Source organism: Diadema antillarum, unplaced genomic scaffold, assembly GCF_040938485.1.
Source record: "Diadema antillarum isolate AM-2024a unplaced genomic scaffold, OU_Dant_1.0 seq00000554_RagTag, whole genome shotgun sequence".
NCBI lineage: Eukaryota > Metazoa > Echinodermata > Echinoidea > Diadematoida > Diadematidae > Diadema > Diadema antillarum.
The window spans coordinates 321,905-336,703 of record NW_027271497.1 but is presented as its reverse complement, the minus strand read 5'-3'; the positions used below and the strand labels follow the sequence as shown (position 1 = coordinate 336,703).

The 14,799-nt window shown below is 36.1% G+C and overlaps 1 protein-coding gene across 1 annotated transcript; it reads left to right on the top strand.

The window, feature by feature from the left end:
- Positions 1–221: 221 nt before the first annotated feature.
- Positions 222–11,838, top strand: LOC139734952 (4-aminobutyrate aminotransferase, mitochondrial-like). Its single transcript, XM_071645730.1, has 14 exons — positions 222–290; positions 1,826–1,858; positions 2,108–2,225; positions 2,696–2,745; positions 3,257–3,337; positions 4,297–4,389; positions 5,434–5,496; positions 6,394–6,457; positions 6,716–6,864; positions 8,181–8,318; positions 8,844–9,011; positions 9,685–9,831; positions 10,910–11,021; positions 11,720–11,838. Exons 1-14 carry the CDS (start codon positions 222–224, stop codon positions 11,836–11,838), a joined length of 1,404 nt encoding a protein of 467 aa, XP_071501831.1.
- The last annotated feature ends 2,961 nt before the right edge of the window (positions 11,839–14,799 follow it).

Genomic DNA, 14,799 nt, shown 5'->3' with positions numbered 1-14,799 from the left:
TGATTAAGATGATGTCAAGGATGATGGAAGCAATGGAAACAGTAATCATGATAACAATGGTGGTGACGATGATGGTGATGGTGATCAAGATGATGTAATTAACTTTGACGATGACGATGATGATGGCGGTAATGATGATGATTAGTATTATGATGATGACAATGGCGATGAGAGTATTGATTACGATGTTCTGTAATGATTGCAGAGGTGGAAGTCAGATGATGGCTGTCTATGATGAAGATACTGTGATAGCTGATGAGGTGGACGTAATGATGGTGATGGTGATCATGGTAGTGACGATGATGATGACCTTGATAGTAACGTGAGATTGGTGGTGGATTTACAACCACTCTTTCTGTCAAGGCTGTAGTATGAAGAATATCAATTAGAATGGAGAAAGTGATAGCTGAGTCAGGGATAAAGCGGCATTAAATCATAACTTTTTTAGTGTTAGAGGGAAGATAGAGAGATAAACATTGAGCACAGATATAAAATGAATGCAACACAGAGAACTTTAATAAAATTGCATGAAGCTAGGAAGTGTGAAAATATGTAAGAGAGAACTAAAACATCCAAATTAGAGGGACCGATATATTTTAAGGGACATTTAAAAAAGATGTTCGAGCAGAGAAAGGAATAATTCTTAATGAATTTTGTTGAAAGAAAATGATTGACAGCAGTTTGAGATCAAATAGTTAATGCTTCATAACCAGTATAAGACATTTGGACGTCACAAAGGAATCTAGAAAGGATCATTAAGTGTAAACGGAGAACTCTAATACTCTTCTCTAGGACTGTCATTATCTTTTCTAGAAGAATTTATTGTTTTCAACTCTATTAACATTAGAAAGAATAAAAGATAATTCAGTTCTACTTTATGTATTGCACAGGAGTTTGTTAAGATTTGATCGATAACAGAGAAGGCAGATACTGACACAAGGTTTTGATTTAACTCCACAGTACGTGTGCAAGGAACCTCGGCCGTGGAACATGTCCTCGCTCCGACCAGGGACCACTTTGATGGTCCCCTCGTCCGCACGGCCATACCAGGGCCTATGACATCGGTGAGTAGGTTTTTAGCGGATAATGACGATAATAATATTTGTGTATGCGTTAGGTTTATTTAAGTATTGATGCGTGTTCATGAATGTATTGTCAACGTAGATTGGCAAGACAAAGTAGAGGAAAGGTTCCCAAGTCAACCATTAAAATAATTTTCGTCTACAGAAGGCACGAGTTTCAATTGTTTCAGAAAAATTGTGTCGCATTGCGCTGAAATCTCCAGGGTGATAACAGAAGGGTGATGTTCTTTCTTCCGAACGTTTAGGATAGGCGCACAAGGTGAAAACATAAAGTCCGCCTAAATACTCGCTTTGACGACCATATTTCTTTAGTATTATGTAATGCTGTTTTAAAGTACAGAGGCTCGGATTCGAGTTCCAAATGTGTCCGGATGTGTCCTACTGTACGATAATGAATTTTCTCTTGTTAAGAGGAATAAACTTACTCAACCTAAACCTCTCATGGTACGTGGTATCCTATGCGAGTGACACACTGATCTCACCTTTGAATAGTAAAACACACGCTCATAGACATGTGGTGATAAGACAAGGGAGGGAATGAGCATAAACACTCGTGATTCGCCCTGGGTTTAACTAGCAGTAATCAGTGAAAGGTATTAACCCAAATAAATGAATAAAAGTAGATGAGTCATGAATTAAACAAGGTCTGTTGACTAGCCATATAAATTGTAGAGTATAATTCGGTTCCTCTTATCGTTTATATATTCACATTTTGGTTCAACATTTTATTCTACGTTTTGCAGAAACACATCAAGCACTTGGATGAAGTCACTAAGGTAAGCTCATTTCGTATTATTTTTTGTTTGTTTATTTGTTTGTTTATACTTCTGAGAGAAGAAATAAACTGAGAATGAAGAATATACTGAGCATTCTACACTCGCATCTCCAGCAACTTGAAATCATTACCTCCAACATTTGTACAATCTAAACAACAGTTGCCCACAGGATTGTCTTACCACTTTCACTGGCAACCACAACACTGCTATAACCATGGTTTTTGACTCTCATTGTTCCCTGATGTCTAGAATACTTACACTATGGAAGTGTTTGCGGATTACCAGGCCAGCCAAGGGAACTACTTGGTGGATGTGGATGGAAATAGACTCCTTGATGTCTTTGGTCAGATTTCTTCTGTACCTCTAGGTAAAGCTTTTATATACAAACTTATTCGGTCAGATCTATTCTATATCTCTAGATAAATTCAGCTATCAAATCTGCTCCCATTAATTTGTCTATCTGTATGTCTGTTTAACTGCCTCTTATATCATTTTGGTCTAATCTGTCGCGTGACATCAGTTACTTTCTCCTAATAAAAAGCTACAATATTATGCAAGATAATTTCGTTTAGATAACTGGAAAGATTAAAAGTATGACACATTCAATAATCTCTTTCTTGTTTGAATATTCTAGAAACACCTATCAAGTTCAATGTTAAAGCTATTGAAGGCATTCACACAACATTCTGTGTCTCTATACATTGAGAGACTGTTGTATTTTGTGAGGATGATGAGACTATGTCTTCGATACTCATGAACATATCACAAATATAGTCATCAGTATAATATCAATCATTTCAGCTCTTTTTTTTTGTGTGTACTTTTTTCCTTTACTAGGATACAACCATCCGGCCATCATTGCAGCTGTTTCAAATCCACAGAATTTAGTAAGTCATCATCACTTTTGGTCTGTCAATAATAATGATTGCGTAACATCATGGTCATGTGACTAGCTAATGTGCGAGCTGCTCCTGCTGACACACACGGAAAAAGCAAACGTCAAAATTTGCTCTGATGTTTATCAAAATGGAAACTTCCGTGACTTTGTCATCAAAGCTATCGGTTTGAGATTAATAATAGTACACAAATAAATACTTATTACAATTATACGGTAAAGATATGAAATGATATGATTGTTTTGTGCGATATCTTTTGAAAAAAAAAGTAGTATCAATGTCTATTTCATTCCCCGTGCGATATGAAATTTTGTAGTCTTTGATATGGCACAAATTCTTTATAAGGAAAGCCAAATTCGAAGGAAAAAAAAGGAAAATGGAAAAAAGTGACTATTAGAGAATGAAGCTTTTATATTTTAATCAGATGAAAACTAGACAAGAGATAAGAATGCCTGATGCTGAAATGACGTCATTAATGCTCTCTGTTTCCATGTCCCTACAGGCAGAGATTGTAAATCGCCCGTCGTTGGGTCGATACCCATCCGTAGACTACCTGGCCAGGATGTCCAACACTCTTTTGTCGGTGAGAGCATTACATTTATCTGACTTACACAAAGCTGCGACTTGGGAGGAGACTTCTCCTCCCTGTATCAGTATCCCTGTATCCCTATATCTGTACCAACTATCAATAGGGGAAATTGAGTGGAGCAAAGATGTTTCAGTTCAATCGCATAAAAAAGAAGGAATGTTAATTTACAAGTGTACCTCAAAGTTGGAATTGTGAAAAGGCAAGGACTCTTCAATTTTGTTAATTTAAATTTATTATTATTATTATTATTATTATTATTATTATTATTATTATTATTATTATTATTATTATTGTTATTATCATTATTATAATTATCATTATTATTATTTAAGGTGTATGACCTGTCAGACCGAACATCAAGGTCTTCATCATGTGGTTTCACCTAACAACTTTCACAAACAGAATAATGAGATCCACACATTGACTGAGACCTTGAAAGCACCGTAAACAGATTCTTTAAATTCATTGTTTCTTTAAACCAGTTAAAGTACCCGATACAAAACAACACATTATTATATTGACTACTACCTGCTGAATGCGACTCTCTATCACTTATCATTTTCTCTCTAAGCCTTATAATAAAGTAGGTTAACAGTTCCATTTCAAACCTTTCACATAATTTTTTAATGTCATCTTACCGAAGAGCTTTGTGACATTCTGTAAGTGACAGATTTGACATTCTGTAACATTCGGTATGTGACAGTATGTGACAGATCCGTTCTTCCCAAGGTATGCAGTTGGAACTATTCATGTGGAATTGCTAGTCTAGAAAATTTTCTGTGGTTGTCTAAAATATGTCTGCTACAACTAAATCTTTTTACAGATACAGACTTCTGTCTAGCACAGATTTGTCATACTTACTTTATTAGTCTCTTAGACTGAAGGAAATCTTGAATGATACTACCTTGACATGGTTGTTAAGAAAGCTTGTTCGTTTCTCTTATCTCCACCAGGTGGCTCCCCCAGGCCTCAATCACGTGAACACACTGATGTGTGGAGCATGCGCAGTGGAAGCAGCCATTAAACATGCATTTCTCTACAGCGCGGTATGTTTCTCCCATGTTACGATACATTTGCAATCAAATTCGCAAACAATTTTCATTGTCGCAAAGAAATTTTGATCGTACTCATTTTTTATTTTATTCTTTTTTTTTGCGATAATAAAAACTTCACGCGATGTTGAAAACTGTTATGGTGAATTTAATTGCAACTGTTCAGAAATTTTATTTTACTGTTTACGAACAATGACAAATTATTAAATTCATTGAAATAATTTGTTACGTTCGCAAACACTAGCACCTCATACACAGTGAGATAACAGTCCTCCCTTTATACTCTGCCGGACACTCTGTTCCTTCACTGCCATAAAAATCATGATATAGGCCTTACACAATGTACGCAGAGCTGGATTCATAAAATCGCAGGATTACACTGTAAAATACATGTCGATTCCATATATTTCACTCTCCCCTTTCTATTGTGTGTGTGTTCGTTAATATATCTATCTATATATCTATATACATATAATAATAATAACAATGATAATATGAACACTTGTAATGCGCCGGTATCCATCATGAATAGATGCTCATGGCGCAAGAAAGAGAGGCAAAAAGAAAATACCAGTGAAAAAGAGGTATGAGAGAAGGAATAAAGGAAATGTTTACAATATGTTTATATATATATATATATATATATATATATATATATATATACATACATACATACATACAATGATTTTGCTTTCGGTCAAATGAGTTATAATGTTAGATTGACATACAGTGTGCAATGTTTCGTTTTGTATTTGTGAATGTGAATTTTGTGGCACTGAACGAAATTCAAATAAAAAACTAAAAAAAAGTGTCCTCGCGTGTGTACATATCGTGTATATCCACGTAATGTGGAAGCTTTATAAATGGGGCAGTTAATATGTGAAAAAGATGCTCACATCTGGGGGAGAGTGTGAAATTTTGGTATTTTGGTATTTTGGGGCGTAGATTTCAGCTGGTTCACGTAATATGGTCTTTCTTAAATGTTATTAATGATGCATCAAAGTGTTTCTTCCTGTTTTCCCCTGGTGTATTGCTCAGAGAGATGCTCGTGGTACAGCCCTACCCACTCAGAAGGAGCTGGATTCAGCCATGATGAATCAAGTAAGAATCCCTTTGTCCCCCCCCCTTTTGGCTTATTCCCTCCTTTTTTAATCCGTATCAATGTGCACTAACTATAGAATGGTGCAATATAACATATTTAGCTTCTTTTGAGTTTGTATAACGCGTGCATATGTGTGTGGAAGTATGTCTACAGGCGTGTGTTTGTCTACAACGCTTGGAAATACTCTTAGTTAAAGTCTGTGGGAGAAGAGGGCAGTAATGATAGATGAAAGGTAGATAGATAGAGAGGGAGAGAGAGAGAGAGAGAGAAGTGACTTGGGCGAGAGCAAGAAAGCAGAGAAGACAGAAGGAGTTTTTAGCTTTGTACGATAACTGTAAAAGCAATAACTAATAAGTAACCCCTTAACCTCTTTCACCAAGAATCAAATCTCAGCATCACTGAGTGAGCTGCTTAAAGGAAAACTCCATTAGATTAGATCATGTTGATAGAGGCTGACTTGAATGTATACTATTCTGTTGATATTCAGTACATTACCTGTTGATAGAAATTAAGGCAGATTACACTGCCTCCCAGAATTACCTTGGAAATCATCCTTGAGGTATATCCCTTATTGCCTACCAAAAGACCTCCGTTTTCCCTATCTATGTAATGTAATTCCGAGTAACAGTGGAATAAATCAAACTCTCTTACTCTCTTTTCTTTGGGTGCAAGGCAATGATGTAAACACCTATTGACCGATGCAACAATGCACCAATGGGAGGTAGATGATGTAGGCCTTATGACCTCTTTACACTAAATGTGAAACATCGGTTGAGGTATTTTTGGAAAAGTAGTCGCAAAGAAAAAGGGAAACCTGTTGATAAAATCCAGTGCTAATACAGTTGTCAGAATTTTGCTGACTAAATTTTAACATCTTAATCAATTGCACCCTCTAGAATCCGGGTAGGTCAAGCTTCTCGGTTCTTACCTTCGTTGGGTCTTTCCACGGCAGGTCGCTTGGTAAGTATATCCTTTACAGCTTATAATTCGCGAGCAATAAACACAATAACTTATTTCCCATTATAATTACTCCAGAAACTCCCACGCTTGTGACTCTGATTGCAAGAATATGCGCACAATATCAAGTACAGCGTAGTTATTAGAAGGGGAAATTTTTGAGAAAATGATAATTCTCACAAAATACTTTACGATTTCGACGCTGACGTCATATTTTTACGATATGGTATAATGCTGGGTATCACTCTGTTTTACTTGTAGGAACGATGTCGATGTCGAGATCAAAGGCCCAGCACAAGGTCGACCTCCCAGCCTTCGATTGGCCTATGGCTCCTTTTCCTCAACTCAAATACCCCTTGGAGAATCATGAGGCCTTTAACAGAGCTGAAGAAGAACGATGCCTCGCAGCGGTGAGTTGACCCTCATACTATGCCCTTCTTTCGAGTCATTGTGCACTGTTATACAACCCTCTTTTCTGTCTTTTCCATTCTTTTTGTATCTGGTTTATCATCGTCAACATCGTCAACATCTGCATCACATCCGCCCCTCTCTCTTTCTGGTTTACTCATGGTTGATTTAAATACTGACTATATCCCTGTCAGAAAGAAGACAGCGTCCCACAGTATTTTCACACATTTATTGAACACACCTTAGAATACTGTGTTCACACTGTTAAAATGTTCCAATCTAACACTGATGTGAACGTTGTGTTTCACTCTCTGTTCTTTCCAGCAGAGATATCTCTATCATTGTCTAATAATGAAGTGTTTAAAAATAATATTTTGTGTTTCAACCCATTGATGCTGATAATGTTTGTATATATATGGGCCTATATATATATATATATATATATATATATATATATAGGCCTATATATATATATATATTTTTTTTTTTTTGGCTGAATATGTAGACCTATCATGAACTTTATCTATAAATCACACTGTCACAAGAATCAACCAAGTCTTTTCTACCTAAAGAATATCCGAATTTCTGAGTTTAGTTCTAGCTTGGTATAAGGGTATATTCAATAAAAGTTTTACTTTTCTTTCAGGGCGTTATCTAAAAACCCATCAGGGTGAAGTTCTACAAACAAACTAACTTACAATACAAATTCCAAAACAAATTCTGTGTTGCCATCTGTACATAGTGACATTAGAAAAACAGAGCAGATGATCCACTGAAATTGCAAACCAGATTTGAAATTATGTAAGTTGAATGTTTCACATGTTTCTATATTTTGGGATGAGAAATGAACCTAGCAAATTTTCGACCAAAAGAGGTATTTTAATGAGGTCGTGAGATGATGACATCATTTTAAGTAAGTCAAGTCTTTCACTATACTAGAAAAGTTAAAATGTGTTTAATTTTATCATAAACTTTTGTCATGTCATAAACTGAAGTAGTCTCCTAATCCAGAGATGAAAACACAGAATCTATTAAAGTTCATAAAAAAATGTCCGATTTCCATCAAACTTTCACTAATATGCTTTACTAGTATAATGCTGCTTTCACTCAATATGCATTGGTATCTAGGTTTTAGTTTCCTACTTTTAGCTGTGATTCAAAAACCTTAGTATTCTATGTGCAATTTCATGTAACTTCATCACTCTGTTTGTTCAATTTTGCTGCCTTATTGAAATTAAGTTCAACAGGAAGAGGAAGTGCATTTGAAATGGTAGATTGTGTACGATTTTAAGTCATCACTGTTAAACCTTTCCTACAGACACGAGAAATCTTTGCTGATTGCCAAGCCAAGGGGCAATCAGTGACGGCCTGTGTGGTAGAACCAATTCAAGCTGAAGGAGGAGACAACCATGCCACGCCCTTCTTTTTTCATTCATTGCAACGAATCTGTAAAGAGGTAGGTTAACACCTTTAACTCCATCCTTCAGTGTTGTTGTTTAGGTGGTTGTCACTTTTAAAGAAAGCCCATGCGATCAACCAAACTTTTATTCTCTCGTCTCCACAAATGATGCTCTGTAATTTCAGGACGGTTGCAATTTGTATACGAACATCCAGTGGAACTATTATGTTCAGACCAGTGCCGTATATAGAGTGGCACTCGTTCAGACCATAGACAGACACCCAAGCATTGTCATGTATCTGTCAAGAAGAAAAAAAAAAAGGTTACGGTGGCTTAAACATCGTGTCCAAGGCAAGATTCGAATCCATGCTCTTCTTCTCAAAATTTCCAATACAGCTTATACCACAGTGCACATTTTGTGTTGGGGGAATGCATTAGATTGCATAGATATGTTTGCTGCTTTGCTGAGTTCAATAGCTCTTACTATTGATTCTGTATGAATGACTGCTCCAATAATGAACCTAGCAATGTGGACTAAAAAAAAATGTCTACATGTGGATCCGTCCATCTCGTGTTTTGCAGTACAATGCAGCATTCGTTGTGGACGAGGTGCAGACCGGTGGAGGACCAACAGGTAGGATGTGGTGTCATGAGTATTGGAACCTACCTGAACCAGCAGACATGGTAGTCTTTAGTAAGAAGATGGTAACTGCTGGGATCTACTACACACCCAAGTATGCCCCTGTTCTGGTAAGTTTAGTATCACAAGTGTGCTAATTGTCTACTTTGTTGTTAAACCCTTACAAGTCATGTCTATTCAATTCATTTATTCTTTAACCACATATTAGGAAATGAATATTTTATCCTCTTTTACTTGCCTGCATATCCACAGCAGGAATGATACAGCAAACTTGAACTATGATCTCACATTAGATATGCCTGGCTCCCAGTCAAATGTCATATACAGTTATTTTACTTTAGCATTTGAATGTTTTTATGAATTTGGTCCACACTATTTACAAGAAGTACTCAAAATCTTCACATGAGAGCGGAAGCTTCGTTCAAAAAGCATGGACTTATTTGTTATTCTAAACAGATGAACCAAATCTTATGGAGAATAAACTTAGCATAAATTGATGTCTCTACTAAGGAGTAATCTACCGTAGAATTTAAGACAAATTATCAACATTGGTCAATTAAAGTCTATTTTAAAAATGTATCATATTACAACATATTACAGTCTAAACAACATGGAAACTTTGTACCATTGCAACTACACATATGCTGTCGTAGTCTTTCCTTTTCTTGAGCATATAAGGACATGTAGTGCTACATACAGCTATAGGTGTTGCTAATTATCATTGTTATCATGTCATTCTCCCAACATGCAAACTGGACACTCTCTGCTGACCATCAATCACAGCCAATGCAAATCACCAACACATGGATGGGAGACCCAATCAAACTTGTCATACTGGAGGCTGTGATTGACACCATCAGGAGAGATGACCTACTGGGCGTGGTCAAGGAGGCGGGGTCTACCATGGAGGCGGGACTTAAACATCTCCAGGTAAGCTAGTGTTCTGATCTTTACTCTGCCCAACAGTTGCAAAAAGAAGGGATTGACATCATCATTGTTTTTGTCATGTATGAAATAATTACAATGATTTCTATATGAAAGCAAAGGAATGCCCGTGTAGTATTCTTGAAATGTCATACTTCATGAAGGTTCTATTTTTATGGCAAAAGTTCTTATAATGAAGTCTTGTAAATCAAATGTCAAGACAGAATGTCACAGCTGTCTGAATCCTTTTTTTTTCAAACCTCATCTACTTATTTACATATCAAGTTTTTAGTTTTTGTTCTGTTTTAATCAGACAAGTAGTGCAAGAATAATAGCTTGGATTTCCCTCCATCATCAATGGATCGATAGACAAAAATTGAAAACACAACAGAAGCTGTGAACTGGCTATTCCATATTCATCATCAGAAAAAAAAATCAGAATTTTTACATTCTTATTCCTAGAATCAAAAGCACGGCTAGACTCTTTATCATATAATGTAGGTCAAATGCCGGGGTGTAAAATATTCTTTTCATACATGTGGGAGCAAGAATTTATTGTTGTAATAAATTGTATATCTGTCAGCATCTGTAAGAATTTAGAAATCTCATTTCTTTCCATTGCTCAAATGGGACATCAAATTGTCCTTGTAGATATCACTGAAAGGCAAAATACTTTCATTTTTTTTTCTTGTGTGTGTGGCTGAATTGTAAATCCATATCCCAACAAATCTTGTTTACCTGTTTGATGCTTTCCATGAACATGGTGCTTCTAATGTGAATACTGCTTAAAGCTGCCTTCATCTGTGACAGTCTTAAAATTTCAGAGTTTAGACTGTCTGTAGCTATAAAGAACAATAATCATACTTAACTCCGGGATTTGGTGAAGTGGTGATAACTAAAAGGAATGACTGCAGACATGGGACTCCAGTCAAATCAAACAAAGTGACTTAAGATCAGTCATATGAAGCAGACAATTATCATATAAAGAGGACAAGACTTTGTAGAAAACAATCCACCTAGATCATTTGTTTTTATACAATAATTATGACTAATCAGAAAATAATTTGCTCCTTGTTTTTACCAGGACAAATATCCCAACCTGCTGTCCAATGTCCGAGGTGTAGGGACCTTTTATGCCCTTGACTTGCCGAATAATTCCCTTGCCATGAGTATGGTGACAAAGACTAAGAAGGAAGGTAAGTTTCATTCTTCTTGACTATTCAGTGAAAACTTCATCTTTGTGAAAGCCAAAATCATTCTCAAATCAATCTCATTAATGTCATAGTGTGGAAGTATATCTTAAGATACATGTACATAAGGCACATACAAGGGAAATTAATGATGATATATGGGACTTATAAGGTGCCAAATCTGTCTAATAATTAAGTGCTCTAGGCGCAACCATGTGCAAGATTTTCAAAGTGGTTCACAGTTGAAGAAAACAACAAAGTGAAGCAGTACACAACATATAAGAAATGTCATGATGTTATCAAACAATACAAAAAGGTATTCCTGTTGTGAGTAAAGATATGAACAATTTTACAACACATTCAAAACTGTAGGAATCATTTACTGTAAAAGTGGATATTTTTGCGTGACTAATTTTTCGCGCTTGGCCGGGTCGGAAGAGTTTCGCATGTTTTTGATTCCGCGGAATCAAGACATCACACACAGGCACATATGGCAAGCAAAAATATTCGCGTGCTTTTATTTTCGCGCTAGTTTCTGGTTGCGCGAAATGCGCGAAAACTTGAACACTGCGAAAATTTCCACTTTTACAGTATTCATCAGAGTTATCAAATATTGATCATTTTGGATGAGGACAAAATTCTCTTGCATAATCAGAAATAATTTTGACACGATTTTGTTCTTTAATGATTTAATATTTTTCCAGGTGTGATCATTGGGAACTGTGGACAACGCTCAATCCGTTTCCGACCTTCCCTCATCTTTGATTCAAGCCATGCCAACATTCTGGTAGATGCCTTAGACAGAGCCCTTGCAACTCTGTAACAAACATGAACATCAGAGCACTCTGATGGCTGTATGTTAAAAATAAGGTGTAGTAAAGATGTGTCTGATGCTAAGATACGGCATTAATGTCCTAAAACAGAGAGGATGTCTTAAAATAGGTTCAATTCTACCATATTTTAGAGTAATATTTTGATGTGGTGGATATGCCTTGCAGTGCTGTATCAAATGTATTGCCTGTAAACTTCAGTATGGAAAAAGTATGAAACCTTAGCTCAGGTAAAATATGATCCTTATATAGTGATTTACTTCACTCATACATGTTTCATACTCTGCATAAATGTATAGAGTGAAAGGTCTTCACAGCCACAAACACACGGTCATACAGTCACAGGATGTCCATGACTCTGAATATATTTCACATTTCCTAGCTGCATTGTCTCTGACCCCCATCACTGTTGACCAGTCCTACATGAACTTTGACCCCTGGGTATCACTGATTACCAGTCCTACATGAACTTTGACCCCTGGGTATCATCATTGCCCAGTCCTGTATAAGAAAGGATTACATGTATGACTGCTACAAATGGCTCTGCTGAGTAACATGACATAATACAGGCAAAATATCTATATAGATGATATGCTTAAACATGAGCAAACATTTGAAATAAAACTGTGCCTAAATTAAGCAACCTGAGGGAGGAATAGGTATAAGGTGCTCCATATTGCTCTCATGCAAAATGCATTCTGTACATCTGAATGCTGAAAGAGAGAAATGCCCTGTACAAATTTTGTCATATGTCTGATAATTTGTCTAACTATGGCATCTTATTGAATTGATAATTTGGCAAAAGTTTGAAGTATGGCATTTTTAAACCACAACAATACAATTTTGATATATGCCCTTCAATTCATAACATAAGGACACTGCAACGGAAGTAGAGGAAAAAAAAGTTAGTGAGTGATTGCTGAAATCAGTCAGGAAGAGAAAGAGAGAGAGAGAGAGAGAGAGAGAGAGAGAGAGAGGTAGAGATGAAACTTTATCTTTTTTAAAGTTCTTCAATGATTACATATTTGATGTGAGAGCAAGTTGATGTGGATGTGCTGTCATTAGACACTGTTATGTGCTTTCTGATGAAGTGTATTTCTCTAGGAAATATAAATATAAATCCCTGATAAATATCAATATTTTTTTTGATGAACCACGGAGCCAAATGTAGCTCTATGGATGAACACACACAGATTGTAAATAGTAGGCCTAGCAGTGTTATCTAAGATGGGCACTCGGGACCTGTAAATCTCTACTTGCACCTTAACCCGTTGAGGACGAGTCCAGAGTTATACTCGGGCAAGTGTCTATGGGAAATGCGTGTTGTAGCAAAAGCAGTCCGTCCTCAATGGGTTAATACTGATTTTGCAGAAGAATAGATTGTGTACTTCAGTTTTGTGCTTTATGAATAGATATATTGATAAAGTGATTAATACATTATATATGTATTGGTGTGTTCTAGAAAGCTCTTGAACGTGTTATTCTTTGGTCTCGTTTTGCAGTCTTGTCAAATGAACAAAAGTGACAATGAGAAACAATATTTATTGCTAGATAATATCTAAACTTACAGCTAGCATAAAGCTGCTGTGGATTATCATGTATCCAAGTTCCACCATGGGTCCTTTCCTCTTCATACCTCAATGAGCAACATCTTGCTCTACACTCTGTATAACTCATGTAAATTTTTGTAATATATCAGAATAAAACTGCATGAACATTTTGGAATTTTATGTATAATATCTTTTATGTGTACATACTCACTTGTTGTTCATCAACCCACTCTGCTACTTTTAGAATTATTGATTGATTTTGTACAAATGAAAGAACATAGTAATAAAGGTGTTTTGGATGCAGTGTCAGCAATACTGTATAATCCTATGTAATGGCAAATATGCAAAGTAAATGCTAACAGCCTGTTGAGTGGGCAGAAATATAGTGTAAAGTCTACACCTAATAAATGAATGTACATTTTGAAATATGGGAAACCTGTATGAAGACTTGATCCTTCCTCTCTGTCTCGTCAGCTTGCATGACATTACCATTTCAGACATCACAATGAACTACTAGGTGTTTCAAAAAACATTTCCCACTTTTGATCATTAATAGCTCAAAAACTATTTATCCGATAAAACTGTCATTGATATAAATAATAGCTGAATAGTGTACAATTTGGTTGAAGGTAATTTGAATGTGAAAGCATAAATCATTTTCATTAAATCTAAGATTGATTTTGAAGTAAGGTTTCAGATTTAGGTCAATTTTTAACCCTCTGTACAAAAATTGAACCTTGTACAGGAACCAATGATGTGTATGTGAGAGTGTGCTGACAATGGCCCTTGACAATGGACATGCCTGAACCACCTGTTGACTAGGCGTCAATCTCGCGCTCCCTGGCACATGAATGTTTAATCAATAATTCATGTGGATTGCCCTGGGCACTGCTAGTCTGGATTCATGCACGGTAAAAGGTAAACTGCATGCACATGGAAAAAGGAAGCACACGTTTACACGTGCTTGCAAACACCACTTTCCATTCCAGCTGGCAATCATTTTCAATTTTTTCTTCACATATCACTAAATTTGGGATATAAATAAGCATAAATGATCTAAAGTTCCTCATTTTGATACAACTGTCTACTAATTAACTAGTCTTACAAAGTTTTCGCTTTTTGATAAAAAGAAATCATTTTTGGTTAAGACTTCAGCAGCATTTATCATTGGGGCGATATGTTTCACAGTAGATTTATTTAAGGGTCCATTTACACAAGTGTATACTCTAATTGATTTTCTTTGCTTCCTGTCACCATGTTTACGATAGAACAGAAGGTATTCATTGTAATTTCGTTTTTCAGAAGTAGGGAGAGCACTGTCGAGATCTAATGACAGTATCGGCAGGCGTTTGACTTTACACAGATACTGCCAGAGGCTGAATAAAGACTAGTTGTGATAGTGGA

Bases quoted from the DNA above. Each gene is read 5' to 3' on its own strand.
- LOC139734952 (XM_071645730.1), top strand. From the start codon at position 222: ATGGCTGTCTATGATGAAGATACTGTGATAGCTGATGAGGTGGACGTA. The intron at 2,226-2,695 runs GTAAAGCTTTTA...TTCCTTTACTAG, and splicing joins GATTTCTTCTGTACCTCTAG to GATACAACCATCCGGCCATC. The intron at 4,390-5,433 runs GTATGTTTCTCC...TGTATTGCTCAG, and splicing joins ATGCATTTCTCTACAGCGCG to AGAGATGCTCGTGGTACAGC.